General features: G+C 35.3%; 1 protein-coding gene across 13 annotated transcripts in view; it reads left to right on the top strand.

Annotated features, from left to right (window-relative positions):
* AKAP9 (A-kinase anchoring protein 9) overlaps positions 1 to 14935 on the top strand; it is a 120603-nt gene that overhangs the window by 32675 nt on the left and 72993 nt on the right. For 6 of the 13 annotated variants that reach the window (XM_074864655.1, XM_074864679.1, XM_074864671.1 and 3 more), the window contains exons 3-7: positions 2382 to 2426; positions 10378 to 10431; positions 10833 to 11003; positions 13516 to 13671; positions 14377 to 14574. In XM_074864655.1, the coding sequence (XP_074720756.1) occupies positions 2382 to 2426; positions 10378 to 10431; positions 10833 to 11003; positions 13516 to 13671; positions 14377 to 14574 (624 nt within the window). The remainder of the gene's footprint in view (positions 1 to 2381; positions 2427 to 10377; positions 10432 to 10832; positions 11004 to 13515; positions 13672 to 14376; positions 14575 to 14935) is intronic. The other 7 variants (XM_074864720.1, XM_074864684.1, XM_074864715.1 and 4 more) reach the window with 7 other exon arrangements.

Raw genomic sequence — 14935 nt, 5'->3', positions numbered from 1 at the left:
TCTCAGGAACAGAACATAGCTGTTTGGAGGGCAAGATGAGTGCCCATCAAATGTTGACTACTTGTAATGTTATTCTGACAGTAAAAGAATAGCATTAAGTCTTACAGAGTTGGAGTCTAATGTGTGAGCTCATAGGATTTAAGTCTCTTTAATTGATTTTTAGCAGGGTTTGAATGAACCCGTTAGCACAGAAGACAGATCCATTTAACTTTTCATTTGGCCATCTCTCTGTATCTATCTTAAATAAATCCCTTGGCAAAAATACTTAACAGCCAAAAAACTATCCAGACGCAGCATTGAAGGAGATGTTTTAGAAAGATTATTTATGGTGCTAACAGATACTTGCACACCTAAACTGATGGAGCACTATATAGTTTTTGATAATTTTTTAGAAACTATTTCAGTTTTTTTAATTTTAGATTGGTATTCAGAAAGGATGAGCAATTTAAAAAAGTCTCATATCTGGCCAAATTACCATAAAAAAATTAGAGAATTTTTTTCAGTAATCTCCTTCCTTTGTGAATTCATATTTCCTCACTCTAGCCTAAGCTTCAGTCTACAAGTTCTTTACCTTTTACTATGACTATCTACTAGGTTTGAGCTTATCCCAGGATCTAAACATTCATTTATCATCTTTTTTATAAACAAGGGGTTGTTTATATAATTCAAAAGCATTACAAGGAAAAACTATATAAGTAGTCAGACTACTTGTCCTTGTCCTTTGCATGTTGGAGAAGTGCCTGTATTTCATGCACTATATAAAGAACTTCAAGAGTTGTTAGATCTAATTAAATATGTAAATTTATGGAATATTTCTGGGCTTCTATAGGAATACTTCTAATCTTTGTGAAGTCTTCTGAATTTGAACAAACCATGAAAAATTGTAGGATGATATGGCCATATGTTTGTTATCTGTATTGTGAAAATAAATAACAATGTGGTTTCCCCTGCTTTTATTCCTTCCAGAGGACTTTGTCCTAGACCAAGGACATAGAATACAAACAATATGTAAAATTTGTGCATGTATATGCATATGTATGCAAATATGCATATAAGTATCTATAATATGAATAAAAATGTATATTTATATAAAAATTAAATGTTATTAAGTACTAATTGTGTATTCCACAGCAGATACACTTTTATTACCCTTCAGTTTTAAAACATAATTTTGATTTCTGTTTCAGTTTGTGCTTATTTTTAAGGTGGACATTTTAAATTTTGAAGATCATATGCGCTGTATGAATTTTAGCTTCCACATTCATATTTTAAGTTAGTTTTGTGTACCCTGTACAAAAAATAATACCCTTTTTTTAGGTTAACTACATTGTGGAGCTGAATTCAAAATCTGTAGAATCGACGATGATGGGATTGTAAAAATTGCAGAGCTCCAGTAGGTCTGAGTGGCAGATTTCTTTTAAAATAAATACAAAACAAAACACAGTTGACGGTTCCAAATTTTAATTACATCTGCTGATACAAAACTGTGTTCTTTGAAAATAAGCCTAACAGAATTCAATGTAAAATGGAGACTGATTTAATGGATTTAATGGAGACTGGCTAACAAGTGAATTTTGAAAAAGCCTATTATGTACACTTCATTTTTGCTAAAGTAGTTTTAACTCAAAATTACACTTTTCAAGTTCAAAAGGGTACTTACTTATTCCCCAATAGCGCACCTTTTATATATAATTTGAATATTTTGCATATTTTTCTACTAACACCTTGATTCTCAAACCTGATATATTGTATGTAGTTCATCAAGATACTCTGTTTAATTCAAGCATTTTCCATGGCATGTTTATGCTCAGTTTGTTAAGGCTTTGTTCCTTTAATTGCTCTAATTCATTAGATCATAAGTCTTTGTTCTTGTTCTTCCTGATCACTTTTACCTTTTCTTGGTTTCCATGGAAGCAGAAGGAGAATAAGAGTGTTTGTTTTAAAATTCTAGTCAACATCAGAAGTCTTGCATGCGTGAAAATGACATTCTATATATGATTATGTTCTTAAGCCAGCAAAGTTCCTAATTAGGTAAAATTGATACTTGGTACTCCTTATTTCTTTAAAAAAAAAAAAACACCAAAAAATTATGTTACATTTTCAAAATACTATTTTGTACCTGTAGGTTTTCTTTTCATTAGAAGACTTTGTCATGAAATTATAATTTTTCCACGATCACAGTTGAATAGCAAAGTAACTTCTTTTTTAAAACTGGGATTTCAAGGAAGTGCAGGTGGCCTTCACTATATATATTCTTATCAAATTAACAGATACCTTAATATTTTTTTAATACTGTCTACATTCTCAGAAACAGGTGGAAAATGTACTGTTTAATATTTTTAGAGTGCCATCATTGTAAATATTTTAATATTTTATTTTAGCCAGAAAGTGAAATTTCTACCACAGTAGAAGATTACAGTTCTGAGGTAAGACTGAAGTAATGCTTTCCCTAACTTTCCTTTCAACTTTTTCTTTTACATGTTTACTGCAATGCTGTGCATTGTTTTTCAAAAAGAGAAGGAAAGAAAGAGCAGACGTGACATTATAGACAAAGCTGCTGCCTGTCTTTACTGGTATGATTAATGTACCATTAAAGCAAGCATTATGTCAACTACATAATGGGATGGCTACTATAATCAGTAATGCAGTAGATATATGAACTGTTGTAACAATCTCAACATTACAGTTGTATTAATGCTTCGTGTTGCCTTTGGAGTTGTGGCTGTGCATAATTTCTACTAATTTTCTGTGGGAAACTATTTAACAAGTTGATTATGTTTTAATGAGTTCCAAAGCAGCCGTTGCTCAGCGACTGGCTAGGCATCAGTCTGCTGGTGGGAGGTGGTGAGTGATTGCCTTTGCATCACTTGTTGTTTGGGGGTTTTGTTTTCCCTCTCCCTCTCCCTCTCCCGTGGTGGGGGGCTTAGCTACTGGCCAGGGTCAACCCACCACACATTGGCATAGGTGACTACGCCTTAGAATAACTATTTGTTCCATACTAGTATTATAGCTGCTGACTGTGATGCCTAAGGGAATATACATACCAGACAACGTGTCCCTGACCTGTCACACCACATGGTGCAAAAGTGAAATTGTTACCGCAGCGGACAGTCTAGATGTGCCCTGGAAACTGGAAGGACTTCTTTCCCAACTTAAATGCTCTGTCTTCATTTCTTCCTTCTCTCAGCCTGTTCTCTTGACTAACTGTGTGTCTGTTTTCTATCCCTCAGTTTTTTTGTAAATTCTTCCCTTCTCTGTAATAGCTCCTGTTAATCTTTTCACCTTCCCTCGCCCATTGCCTTTTTCCCATTGCTTGGTTTCTTAGCTCAGCCTTATTGGTTTTTCAGCCTGTTTCTATTCTTCCTTTTCCTTCTTCAGTCATTCCAAAGCCCAGTTTTTTTCCCTGCCTTTCTAACTTTATCCAAACATTGTTTTTCCTTCTTTCTTCTTTCAATATTTTTTTCTCCCTCTCCCTTGAAAACCTCTTCTCCTTTATTCCTTCTTATGTTGGGGTCCTTCTAATGCTCAGCTCAACTTGTCCTAGATGAAAGCAGTAGTTTTTCTTTCCAGCCTCTCTCATCAAATCCCAGTTATAGTTTCCTTCATAGATTTGGTCTCAGCCTTTTTAGTTGAATTATTTTCCTGTCCCTCTCTTCCCCAGTTTGACCCTTTCTCTTCCACTTCCTCCTTGTTCTTGTTTATAAGCACCCTCATTTGCTTCTGGTGTGTTGGGAGAAGGCACTTGGGAATGCCTTCCCTCAACATTCGTTGTTGGCTACTTTCAAATACAAGATGCTGAACCATATGGATCCTTAGTCTGGACAGCTGTGATCGTTCTTATGGCATGTTTTTTGTGATGCAAATCAAAAAAAGATATCTGGGACTATCACTTTTGGAATCGAAGATTCCAGTCCAGCCGCTGAGGAGTGCTGTAAATGGACGAAAGAAAAAAGATTTTTGTGGGGGGTTAGGTGTAAGAGATTGAAGCAAACTCTACCTGGGAAAAAAAAATCAGTTTAAAGATTTAGTACTTGTCATAGATAAAATGTGGTTTATTTTGTCCAAGGAACTGAAGTAGCAAAGAACAAAAAGAATTTGAGTTTGCTTTATGTATGTTAAGATGATAGGGCAGTGTGTGAACACAGTTTGCCATTGAGAGTGTAGTAAATACACTTTTGAACAACGGCTATGACCTTATTGCACCTTTTTAGAACACGCATCACCATGGTATGTGATTACTATTAAATGGAATATGCAGTATGTGAAGAATGAACCCTTGGAAACAGTTGACAATGGCATTGATGGTCAGGTATTTTTACAAGTGACAGGTATTACATATGTAATACAACACGACTAAGAAATTTTCATCACTTCTGAGGTTGTAGAAAGCAGTGTTGGAGACTGATTGCAAAAGCTTAAGAAAACATGTCTTTGCACAAGAAGACAGAATACAGAAAAGATCTGGCATAATGCCTCATGATAGTTGTGGATATGTTCTGATTTTTAGTGCTTTGTTGTTAGCATCAGCTGAATTCAAAGCTCTCATTTTAAATTGAATTTTCACATCTAAACACTTAATTTTACCCTGCTTTATTCTTGAAAAATTTCTGTAGGTGCCTACAGAGTATATTAGGGAGCAATTTTTCAGATACTAAAGACTGTAGAATTACAGCCAGACTGCCTTCTATATGTGCCTTTTAAAAATTTAAAAAATGGCAGATTTCCTCAAAAATGCAATGACAGATGCATTTCTAGGCACTTCTTATTCTCATTCCTGCAAAAAGACTTTTTACCTCCCTGAAAGTTATTTTCTAAGACATAAGTAGGCAACACAAAACTTGTGAATAGTAACATGATACTGTATCTGGTGAAGAACAAACTCAAGTAGTGAGAGTTGTGATCTTAATAAGCTCTTTTTAGTTCCAGTTCATTACAATTGGTTGGTATCTGGAATGAGGAAACAACATGTTTAGGAATGCGTATATTTTAGGAACTGAATTTTCAATATGTTTCATGTCAGCTGTAATGTTTCTTTTATTATTAAAAGCTCTACTTACATTCATGGCCACCTTGTAAATAAAGTGATCTGGAGCCTTTTCAGTTGAAGAAGATGAAAATATGTTAAATTTTGTCTGTAACAGCATAATTATGAAGTTGTATGAAATTTTGAGCTTACCTTTTTTTCAGATACATGACCTCCTTTTCGGAATGCTAAGAAACCACACATTTGTAGAAACATAGGCCTGTTGATCCATCTTTTCCCTCATTATTTAGAACATCTGTATTCTTTTTTAGTGGTTTTTGTCAGAAATGATGTTGAAATCAAGGCTGTCATGCTTCAAAGTGAAATAGTTTGTAAATAATCTGTTTTGTTGTAGTTGGTAAAATAAGTCAGGTGTTTTAATTCTTCAGCCCCTTCTCTTCAATAATTGAATAAAATTCAGTGATAAGTATTTCCCTCTTTAGGAAACTTATCAGACACACAGTTGCAAGCTAATACAGTTGTCTAAGCAAAGTTGAAGGAACCAGTGAATGTTTATATAAGAGTTCTTGTCTTGAAGGAGTTTTACAGTAAATACATTCACAAAATCACAGAATCATCTAGGTTGGAAGAGACCTTGAAGATCATCCAGTCCAACCATTAGCCTAACATTGACAGTTCCCAACTACACCATATCCCTAAGCGCTATGTCAGCCCACCTCTTGAACACCTCCAGGGATGGGGACTCCACCACCTCCCTGGGCAGCCCATTCCAATGCCTAACAACCCGTTCTGTAAAGAAATGCTTCCTAATATCTAGTCTAAACCTTCCCTGGCGCAACTTGAGGCCATTACCTCTTCTCCTATCGCTTATTACTTGGTTAAAGAGACTCATCCCCAGCTCTCTGCAACCTCCTTTCAGGTAGTTGTAGAGGGAGATGAGGTCTCCCCTCAGCCTCCTCTTCTCCAGACTAAACAACCCCAGTTCCCTCAGCCGCTCCTCGTACGACATGTGCTCCAGACCCTTCACCAGCCTCGTTGCCCTTCTCTGGACACGCTCGAGTAATTCAATGTCCTTTTTGTAGTGAGGGGCCCAAAACTGAACCCAGTAATCGAGGTGCGGCCTCACCAGTGCCAAGTACAGGCACAAGATCACTTCCCTGTCCCTGCTGGCCACCGTATTTCTGATACAAGCCAGGATACCATTGGCCTTCTTGGCCACCTGGGCACACTGCTGGCTCATGTTCAGCCGGCTGTCAATCAACACCCCCAGGTCCCTCTCTGACTGGCAGCTCTCCAGCCACTCCTCCCCAAGCCTGTAGCGCTGCTGGGGGTTGTTGTGGCCCAAGTGCAGCACCCGGCATTTGGCCTTATTGAAACTCCTACAGCTGGCCTTAGCCCATCGCTCCAGCCTGTCCAGGTCTCTCTGCAGAGCCTCCCTACCCTCGAGCAGATCAACACTCCCACCCAACTTGGTGTCATCTGCAAACTTACTGAGGGTGCACTCGGCATTCTCTTGTTCAGTTTTGTTCTGATACCTCTCTAAATACCTACAGTATCAAAGGTAGTAGCCAAACTGAAGACTGATAAATCCTTCATATGACCAGCTTGCCTTTTGTAAAAAATTCAGTTTAAGCAAGAATGAAAACTACCTGCATAGTCTTAAATTAGTTTATAATGGTGATCAGCTATTTAAGGTTATGGTCTAAACTCAGAGCTAAGGGAAGTTAGGTTTTTTTCCAACAGTTAGAATTTTAAAATTTTTTTATATCTGTAAGGTAAAGTTGCCCCCATATATTTTCCATATGCCTCAATTTTATGGTATAGCTGAAAGACACTTCTACCTGATTTTTTTTTTTTCTCTTATTGATTCTGTTCCCAGTTTGCAAAATGTACCTCTGAAAAGGTGGTTAATATGAAGTCCACAAAGTTGGTGGTTTTTTGGAAATGTTAATGAAAATTCTATGCCTCAACCTTAACCACTATGTAAAGAAATCTTCTGTTGCATGCTATGTATATATAAAAAATATATTAAGCCATGGGATTTTGAAAAAAAGATAAATTTTTATCCTTCAGAACTTATTAACCTTAGTTATATGATTGTAATTATTTTCATCACAAACTGAAAATAATTTTTGTTTATGGAGTATAAAAAAAACCAAAAACAACTGAAATTAATTTTCCCAAGTTGCCCAGATTGCTAACTTTAGCTAAGTTTCATATACTCAGTTGTGACATAACAAATTGTGGAGAGGCTAAGAAAATTGACATGCAGTGTTGGAGGTCTAAGTATTAATTTTGTGAAGGAATCAGATGTCCAAAATGTAAAAGAAAAGGGGGGAAAAAATGGAAACATGAGGTAAAGTTGTTAATCCATTCCAGATACTTATGTATCTACTACCAAATCAAAGCACTTTTTTAATCAGAAGTCTGCTTGTCAGTCTGTAATAGTTTATATTATTTTCATGCATTAAGGTATTTTCTACATTTTTCAGTGATTGAACAGTATGTATTGATTTATGCTGAGCCTGAAATTTCTATTTATAAAGGGAAATCTCTGTAGTACTGGCATTAATGTTTTAAGTAGTTTCTCATTATATATTATTATTGCTATTTCTGAGGTACAATTTCAGGTCTTCCAAGGTCTGAGGAACATTAAAAGGGGTACAGTGATTTCATAAATTTAAACCTGACCTCTAGTGGCAATTGTCATGAATTGCTGCGTTAATTCAGAGGTGCAAGTTGGTTTTCCTTGTGTTTCTCTGGAAGATTCCTTTCATTTGTCTTAAGCATATGTATTTACTGATGCAGTGTAAATTATACCTTTACTTTTAGTCAGTAGACTACATATTATATTTTACTTTATATTAGTAAATACTATTTCTGTGAATTATTTTGAAAATAGAAGCAAGGAAGAAAAATCAGACAAAATGTCCTTTGAGGGACTTCCATAAGCTTCATTTGTTTCATGTCTTTTTTCGCCAAAACAGTTGCTCCTGGGTAGCTAATATGTTGTAAAATTTATTTTTTTCTTAATTTATGGTTATTTGTTTATGCAGTTGCATCCAGAGCTTTTTTTACTCCTTGCTTCCATTATCTTAATATGCTATGTGGATTTGTTGTTTCTTTACATGTTTAATTGTTTGCTGGTGTGTGTAACTAAGCACATCATAAGGCATTGAGGCATAAGCACATTTCAGCATTAAAGGTGAACTGCAAAGCTTTAAAAGAAGGAATTATAAGAATCTGCATCAATAGTATCTATGGGCTTGCAGAAGATCTTATACAAGTAAACTGCTGGGGCCATGAGACAAAATGCAGAAGTCCAATAGGCCTTTTGTAGACATCTGTTAACACTGAAGTTGTTATCGAGACTACAGTATTCATATATTGCAGACCAGTGAAAAATTAATTTTAAATTAAGATATTTTGAAGCTAGTAACTCAGCCCCACTGTCTGCTCCGACAGAGCAGAATTTCTGTCATGCTGGAAGTTGCCAGGCCGCTCGCGAGGCTCCCATCAGCACAGCACCCTGCTCCGGTGGTCTGGGAGCTTTTTTCATGGATTACAGTGCAATTTGTTGTCTCGTCATGTTTCAACTTCATTTTGCCAGAAGGCATAAGGCATTTGAAAGGAGAAGGTATCAGATGAGAAACAGCATGGACTGCTGTGTTGTTGTAGTTCGCTTCTGTGATGTCTAAGAGCTAGGCTCCCGTGAAATGAGGCGGGATTTCCGAAGTTCCAGACAGTTGTTTTGAATGTGTATAGCAAAATCCCTTTTATAAGTAAAAGGTCTTTTGTAGAAATTTCAGCTGCTAAGGAGTCTGGAACGTCTAATGAGATAAGGCTTTTATGTCTTTCCTAGTAGCTCTTGTTATAAAGCATCTAAGAGTCTTTGATTGTTGCACACAGAAATGATTCACAGGAAGAGCAGCATGTCCACTGTAGTAGATTACAAGAATCATACACTACAGCTTTATCAATTAAGCCTAAATAAAATGGGAGTTAAAAAAAGGAAAAGTAGTATTTCATAATAGAGTTTCTATTAAACTACTAGTGTTACTAATCTGGGACATGCGCCAAAATCTGAATAAAGACATTGGTGCCAGGCGCTGTGTAGACATTTGTATGTCTGAATGTAGAGTGAGCATCTGGCAATACACAAATGATGTGCAGTGCTGTCTATGAGTTGCCTGGACTGCTGTTTGCTGCAATTTTCTTTATTCTTTCTAAAATAAGGTAGTAATCTCTCTACGGTGTCATCCTTTTTACTGAGGAAGTTAGGAATTGAAAGGGCACTGTGCCAGCTCTGCAAATTCTTGTCTAATGAAGGTTTATTCGTTCTCTTAATACAAACTCGATGACTATATTGATCCCATTTATAACCATGTACTTTCATGTCAGGTAACTTATTGATTTGCTCAGGCATGATAGTCCTTTGTAAATAAACCCTGATCTAGACTATGGCAAATATCTGACTAGTATAGCTGCTTTTTTTGATGTAAACAGTATTTGGGTCTGAAATGCTATGTCCTTCCACGTCTAGTACCGTTATTTTTGTTTCATACTCTGATGTAATAAACAGCTCTGAGGGGAAACAGAGCTGTTCCTGCTTTCTTGTTTTAAAACACTGGTCTGCTGTTTTAAAAGCCTGCCTGTTTTGTGGTTACTCACAAGTTTACAGCACATTCTTTTCATTTGGATTTTTTTTTTTAACCTATAACTGCTGCTTTGGCTTGTGCTTGCCTTTCGGAGATCCGTCGTTATTAGTTTGCATGGTCTGTAGAACAAAAACTCTCGTTGAAGCTGAAAGGGGTTGCAGCGTTAGGTGAGTGAAAGAGGATTTTTTCAAATGTCTTATGTTAAATGTGTAATTTCTGCTCTTTTTCAATTTTAAGAAATTCCTTCAAATCGAGGATGAGAGTCTATGATACTGCCTTTCATCCACTATCCAGAGATTGGTGACTTTCAGAAATAGTAAATCTTGAGGTGTATAAATATCTTTTAGAAGGCATAACTATGTTTAGTAACATACAGAAATATTAAACATATAATTTAAAATGCAGTACTATTGTATATTTAAAGTATAAAGCTTTGCATTGACCTTTAAATCTGAATTCCTTTGTTTTCTCTAGATGTTTAAATTTGTAATATGGTTTTTGTCTTTAGACGGTAGTATCTATTTTTGCAATTTTGGGTGTGTTACCTGTTACCTATGCTTACTTTAATGTAATTTACGATATATAAAGCTATTTTGTATTTCAAATGAAATAAATTTTGTAACATAAAAATTCCCATGGGTCTGCAGGAATCACCGCATAAGGTTCAAATGAATGGAAAATACAAATCAAGCTTTATTTCAAATAATAATATATTTAGAAATTGTCTTTATACAGGTAAATGGTTGCAGTTTTGTGACAAGAACAGCTATACCTGCAGACTCAATCAGGGTACAGTATTGCAAATTGAATCATAATACTAATGGTGAATACTAAAAACCTCAAACAATTTGTTTTGAACAAAAACTATGTTGTTGCCTAATACTTTGTTTTGCATGCTGTGCTCTGCATCTGCATTGTTTGTTATATATTAATATAGTATATCGCTAAACTTGAAATGCAAAACAATTTAGTACTTCTATTAAGACTATCAACCAGAACTTGCAGAAATGTCAGTGCTTTTGAGGTGTGAATTATGCTAACAAAGGAAGTTACCATGGCAATAAGATCTTCAATGCTGTATTGTGTGTTAATGTACTAAGGTGACATTTGATACAGAATTTGATATTTGAGTTTACTTACTGTGATAAAGCATAAAAAAATGGCATGTTAAGGAACTTGGATTGATTTAGGAAGAAGAATTTGGAGTTGGAGAGATTTGTTCTGAGCATGGAATGCAGCACTCTCACACGCAGCTAGAGGTGATGGAGAATGAATTGGCTGGCAAACAGCAAGAGATTGAAGAGCTAAACAGAGAGCTAGAAGAAATGAGGGCAGCATATGGTACAGAAGGATTGCAACAGGTATAATTACCTTATGTTGCTTTCTACTTGCTACTCGGTTACATGCAAAAATGCAGAGCACCACCTGAAAGAGTTCATGCGTAATGACAGCTGTTCAGAATGCAGTGTGTGGTGTGGTATAGAATGACACATAATTTCTTTCAGTTGCATACCATGCACTCTGTTTCTTTGAATGGCATTTCCATTGTGTGTACTTTTCTCTGTATTTTGTGACTAAAATTCCAGTCGTCTTCACAGTGACTTTCTTCAAATTAGGAATGGAAAGACAATTTTCTTCAAGAAAAGCCCCAATTCTTCTCTAGTTGTGCAAAGACTGCATTTTTTAATACCTTCCTGGTTCTCCAAGGTCAAAAAACCTCATGTTTTACTTCCTAACGAATGATATAACCGAGTTGATTGTTGAACTGAAAAGGTATTTGTATGTCAGACTTCACAGTCTGAAATACAGGGCAACTCTGTCAGAATGTTCTAATAAACACCTAAGAACTTGGATTACAGGGAAGTATTTCTTACTGCAGAAATACTATTGGAATTTAAAGTTAGGTTTTAAAGTAAAGAGTATTAAATACTTACTCTTCCAGTTTAAGCAAGTGGTGCAATGCACTGAAGTCAGTGCTTTGTCATCCTTCACGTCTGCCTTATCTCTCTTTTAATTTGGATTCAGTTCACATCATTGTGTTTTTCTACTTTTTGCAAAGTACTGCAGAATACCAGAATTGTTCTAATCGTCAGTCATTTTCACCTTCATTATTCTTGCAAATTATAATTTTTTCTGCTTTCATTTGTATTTTATCCATGAAAATAGATGTCATGTTTTCCACCATACTAGAGTCATCTTTAAGTGGTTGCCCTGGAGGATGTGGTTTATCATTTGTCTGTTGGTGAATCTCTGGTGTTGCATTTTAAGTCAAACTTAGCTTCTAATTACCGTGTCTAGTATCTGTTGGGCTGAACATAATAGTCATAATTATAGCGTAATAAAGAACATAAGCATAATTTTAATTTCTCACAATTGTGACTACTGTTAGTTTTTCCTGAAAAAGGTGAAAGTGAAGATGTTTGCATTTTTTCAATGGCCATGATTACTATTTTTAAAATGAATTAAAAATATATTAAAACAAAACAGGCTGTGGTACAATAATATTTTAATAGTTGCAGCATATTTTTATATGATAGTGGTACAAGTGCATAATAGCTCAGTTGAGAAACGGATACGGTTTATTTTTCAGAAGGAACAGAAGAATTGTGAGAGTGCGAAAGATATGTCATGTGCTTTAGTTCTGCCTATTTGTTAAAGAAAAAGATTGAATTAAAAAAGTTTAAAATTATAACAACGTGTGGATCAGAACAGGTGAATTTAGTTATTCAATTTCATTGAACAGATGCAAAAGGAAAGGGATGACACACTTAAGTGTCTGATCTGTTCCAAATTTTCTCTATTGTAACAAACATCTAGTATTTCCACTAGATCCATGCTTTTAAAGTAGGAGTTCACTGCAGTGTTCTGAAAAGAACTTAAAAAGAATTTCCTCAAATTCTTTGCATAGTTTGGCTTGTTTAAGGGACTTCTGGCTTTTATGTCCTACTGAACAGTGTCCGTGTCTTCTAAATCAGTAAGCTTTATCTGGAAGCATTATAATTTTACTTCAAGACTCAGCATATAGCCTGGAGAAAGCTTCTTTTTTTGGAGCATTGTAAACAAAACAGTTACAGGTGACTGATGGTTTAAGAAATATGCAGTACATAGAGATGAAGCTTCTGCTAGCCTGGAATGAATTCCAATTGACAAAATTACTTTAAAGTGAATAACACATCTGTTTATATAATTGCACATGAAGAGTCCCAGTTAATATTGTAGAATTTCTGGATGCCTGAGTGTAATCCTACAAAAAATAAAACACTAGCAAAGGGGTTTTTTCTGTACTTTTAGAATTTCTTCATCATTACAAATGACAAAAGATTCATCTATTAAATACGCTGTATCAGTTTTGCAGCTTGAGCTAATTTTCCCATGTAGTTATGAATAGTTTCTCTGGGTTCACAATGTAAGATACTGCATGGTATCTATTATATGCCTTTAGTACAATGAATGCAATTTACTGTGCTTTCAGTGAGAGATGATATAACTTGTGGGAAAAGTGTGTGGACATGAGTAGTTGTATAAAATTGCTGAAACACTGTAAGTAGATACTCTGGCTTCCTTTATGGTGGTTTGTTTATGTGGCCACACTTGTTAGTTTAAAAGCAAGTTACATATTTAACTAATTAGCCTTTTGTTCTTCGATAAATATATTTTACAGAGAGGTCATATATCGTTAAATGAGGGAAAAAAATCTGTTTCTGAAATATTTACAAATAGGGTTTGAAAACATAAATGCTCCAGTAGGTTTGTGAGACATCTTTTAAATGGAGAGGTTAGGGATGATGTATTCCTGCTTAACTAGAATAAGCTAGTGGGTTTTTTGTGTGTGGCTTTGATGTGCACTAATAGTTTAAATTTTATCTTTCGTAGCTACAAGAATTTGAAGCTGCTATCAAAAAAAGAGATGACATTATCACTCAGCTCACTACTAACCTACAGCAGGCACGGAAAGAAAAGGATGAAACTATGAGGGAGTTCTTACAGCTTACTGAACAAAGTCAAAAACTGCAAATTCAGTTTCAGCATGTAAGTTACAGCGCTACCAATATTTATTTGGGTTTGAATACTGGTATTGCTTTGGAGGGTCCATAAATGGCTGCTTCCTACAGAAACACAGAATTTTTTGTGCATTTTTGAAGAATTGGTCTCTTAGTATAGATCCGCGGTCACTTTACCGGTCCTACATTATAGTACCTGATTTATTGTACTAAGTCACTATAAAATAATAAAGATTAGTCTGTTTTCTCCTGTAGTATGTGGTGATAGCTTCTGATAAATACTGGATGGTGGCAGTTATTTTAGGGAAAATTACTAGTATAATTAGTTCTCAGAGCTTTGGGCTGAGATCCAACCTGTTCCCCTTGAAATCAGAACAGCCAGCCATCAGCTTTTTCATGTTTCAGTCCTTCCTATATTTTGGGGTAAAACCTACCTCTTATTAAAAATCTGATTTTGGGGACAGTAATTACAACTAGTTCATTTTGCTGCTTAGAAATGTTCCTGAGACACTGCTGTCCTGAGCTAGCTCGCTATAAAACAATTTAATGTTAAATATTTTTTATTGGTTGGCTATCCCACAAGAATAAGGATATTTCAGTTCCTCCTAAAAGAACTTGTGATAGTCTTTGGGCTTCTGATGTGGGAGAAGAAAGTAGAGATCACTCTTTCTGTAGTGCAAGCTGTTTCTGAAAAACTTGAGATATCTTAGGTTTAATTTTTTTAACATTCAAGTTGCAGGCAAGTGAAGCCCTAAGGAACACGAGCCATAGCTGCACAGCTGCTGATTTATTGCAAGCCAAGCAACAGATACTTTCACATCAGCAGCAGCTAGAAGAACAAGAATGTCTGCTGAAGAATTATCAAAAAAAGAATGAAGAATTTGAAGTGCAGATTACATGTCTTCAGGATAAAATTACAACATATGAAATGGTATGTTCCTTACTAGAAGGACCTCTTTTCCTAATCTCTTTTTTGTTTTAATGATTTTGTAGTTCCTTTGAAATTTAAGGGCCAAAGCACAGATTATGAGTGTATTGCATAGAATGCATACAAAGATTTTAAGTTTTTAACACTCCTTCTGTTGAGTAACATACGATTTCTGTATAATTTAAAACTGAAATTTTTATGTCAGTATTATGTATCATGTTTTTAAAAATTGCAGAAATATTTATAGCAAATGATGACACTATGCTGTCTATTAGAATGCCTTCATTAAATTACATAATTTTATGTAATGTTAAGAAAAAAATAGTTTAAAGTAACCTGCTTGAACAGTCTTTTCTGTCTCAAG

This window comes from Strix uralensis, chromosome 1, assembly GCF_047716275.1.
Source record: "Strix uralensis isolate ZFMK-TIS-50842 chromosome 1, bStrUra1, whole genome shotgun sequence".
In the NCBI taxonomy this organism is placed as follows: Eukaryota; Metazoa; Chordata; class Aves; order Strigiformes; family Strigidae; genus Strix; species Strix uralensis.
The sequence above is the reverse complement of the archived record's forward strand: the minus strand, read 5'-3'. Positions and strand labels throughout refer to the sequence as shown.